This window comes from Colobus angolensis, unplaced genomic scaffold (assembly GCF_000951035.1).
Source record: "Colobus angolensis palliatus isolate OR3802 unplaced genomic scaffold, Cang.pa_1.0 Scaffold130, whole genome shotgun sequence".
In the NCBI taxonomy this organism is placed as follows: Eukaryota; Metazoa; Chordata; class Mammalia; order Primates; family Cercopithecidae; genus Colobus; species Colobus angolensis.
Window position 1 is genome coordinate 299052 of NW_012114253.1, and position 1712 is coordinate 300763.

Genomic DNA, 1712 nt, shown 5'->3' on the forward strand with positions numbered 1-1712 from the left:
AGGATGGTCTCGATCTCCTGACCTCGTGATCCACCCGTCTCGGCCTCCCAAAGTGCTGGGATTACAGGCTTGAGCCACCGCGCCCGGCCTAAATGATAGAATTCTTAATGTTTAATTATAACTTCAGAACCACAGAGTTGACCTGGCATTAGAGGTTATGGTACCAGTATCTCCTCCTGTGCTAATGCAGAAGCCTGAGGACCAGGGAGAGACAATGACTTGTCACAAGTCGTGTCAGTGTGTGAGCTGAGACTGCAACCCAGGGGTCCTGACTCCCAGGCCTGGGCTCTGTGTTTGGACTGCGCTGACTTCCTCCAAGTCCTGCCTGGCCTGGAGGCTGAATGGGGCAAGCAGGCAAGATCCCTCCTCCACCTTCCAGGCAGTTGGCCCCATTCCAACGTCCTGCACACCCAGCACCACCTCGTGCAGGTAAGAGCTGACTCACGTTGCAGCCGGAGCGGGTGTCCCCACCAGCACACACCATGGTCTCCTTCACGGTGGAACCCCACCAGTTCCACTTGGAGCAGTGCTCATAGTCCACCACGGGCAGCAGGGCCTGCTGCAGCTTGTCTGGGAGTGGTCCGTTGGCTGCAGGGATAAAAAGCACCGAGTCAGGGGCCTGGGGGCACAGGACTAGGAGCCCCAGAGGAAGGGGGCATTCAAGGCGCACAGCTCTTTCGCCCTGATGAGGACTCTCCTCCCACCCGCTAAATGGTCCTGCATGCTTTGTGCACAATTACTTCCCCAGCACCTGGCACACAGGAGGCACCAAAACATGTGCAACTGACCACATTCATGTTTTGGAGGTTGGTAGGAGATTATGGGTCTCTCTCTGCAGCTGGAGAGAAACGGGAGAAAAGTACAAGGTCCGGTCTTGGTGTTACCTTCAACCTGCAGTCCCCAAGCCCTGTCTTTCTGACACTGTCCCTGTGGCCAGCTAGAGATGTCAGCACGTACTATAGAGACGGCCCCAGCCGGTGATGTAGCAGGGTGTCTCGTTGGGAAGGATGTCACCAGCAGGAGGGAGTGAGGCGAGCTGGACGGCGTCTCCCAGCTGGGCGCTTCGTGAGAGCTTGATGAGGGCGATGTCATTGCTGGGGAAGAGGGAAGAGTCACAGGGCCTGGTCCTCCAGCCGGCCCAAGTCCTACCTTCTAGCTGTTGCTCCAGGCTATTCCACCTCTGAGATGCCTCAGCTCCTTTACCCTCCAAATCCACTCTTTCATCATCATCATCATTATTATTATTATTGAGACAGTCTCGGTGTGTTGCCCAGGCTGGAGTGCAGTGGCACAATCATAGCTCACTGCAGCCTCCTGGACCAAGGGATCCTCCCGCTATCACCTCCTGAAGTGCTGGAATTACAGGCATGAGCCACTACACCTGGCCCAAATCATTGTTAAGGCTGAGCAATTTTTTTTATTTTTTATTTTTTGAGTCAGAGTCTCACTCTGTTGCCCAAACTGGAGTGCAGTGGCATGATCTTGGCTCACTGCAACCTCCACCTTCTGGGTTCAAGTGATTTTCCTGCCTCAGCCTCCCAAGTAGCTGGGATTACAGGTGCACGCCACCATGCCTGGCTAATTTTTGTTTATTATTTTTAGTAGAGATGGGGTTTTGCCATGTTGGCCAGGGTGGTCTAGAACTCCTGACCTCAGGTGATCTGCCCGCCTCAGCCTCCCAAAGTGCTGGGATTACAGGCATGAACTACCAC

At 54.6% G+C, this 1712-nt stretch overlaps 1 protein-coding gene across 1 annotated transcript in view; it reads right to left on the bottom strand.

The window, feature by feature from the left end:
• Positions 1-1712, bottom strand: part of LOC105505982 (chymotrypsin-like elastase family member 3B) — a 17747-nt gene that overhangs the window by 9346 nt on the left and 6689 nt on the right. Inside the window, exons 5-6 of the mRNA XM_011933966.1 lie at positions 958-1094; positions 446-588 (exon numbers count right to left, since the gene is read on the bottom strand). Coding sequence (XP_011789356.1) covers positions 446-588; positions 958-1094 — 280 coding nt within the window. The remainder of the gene's footprint in view (positions 1-445; positions 589-957; positions 1095-1712) is intronic.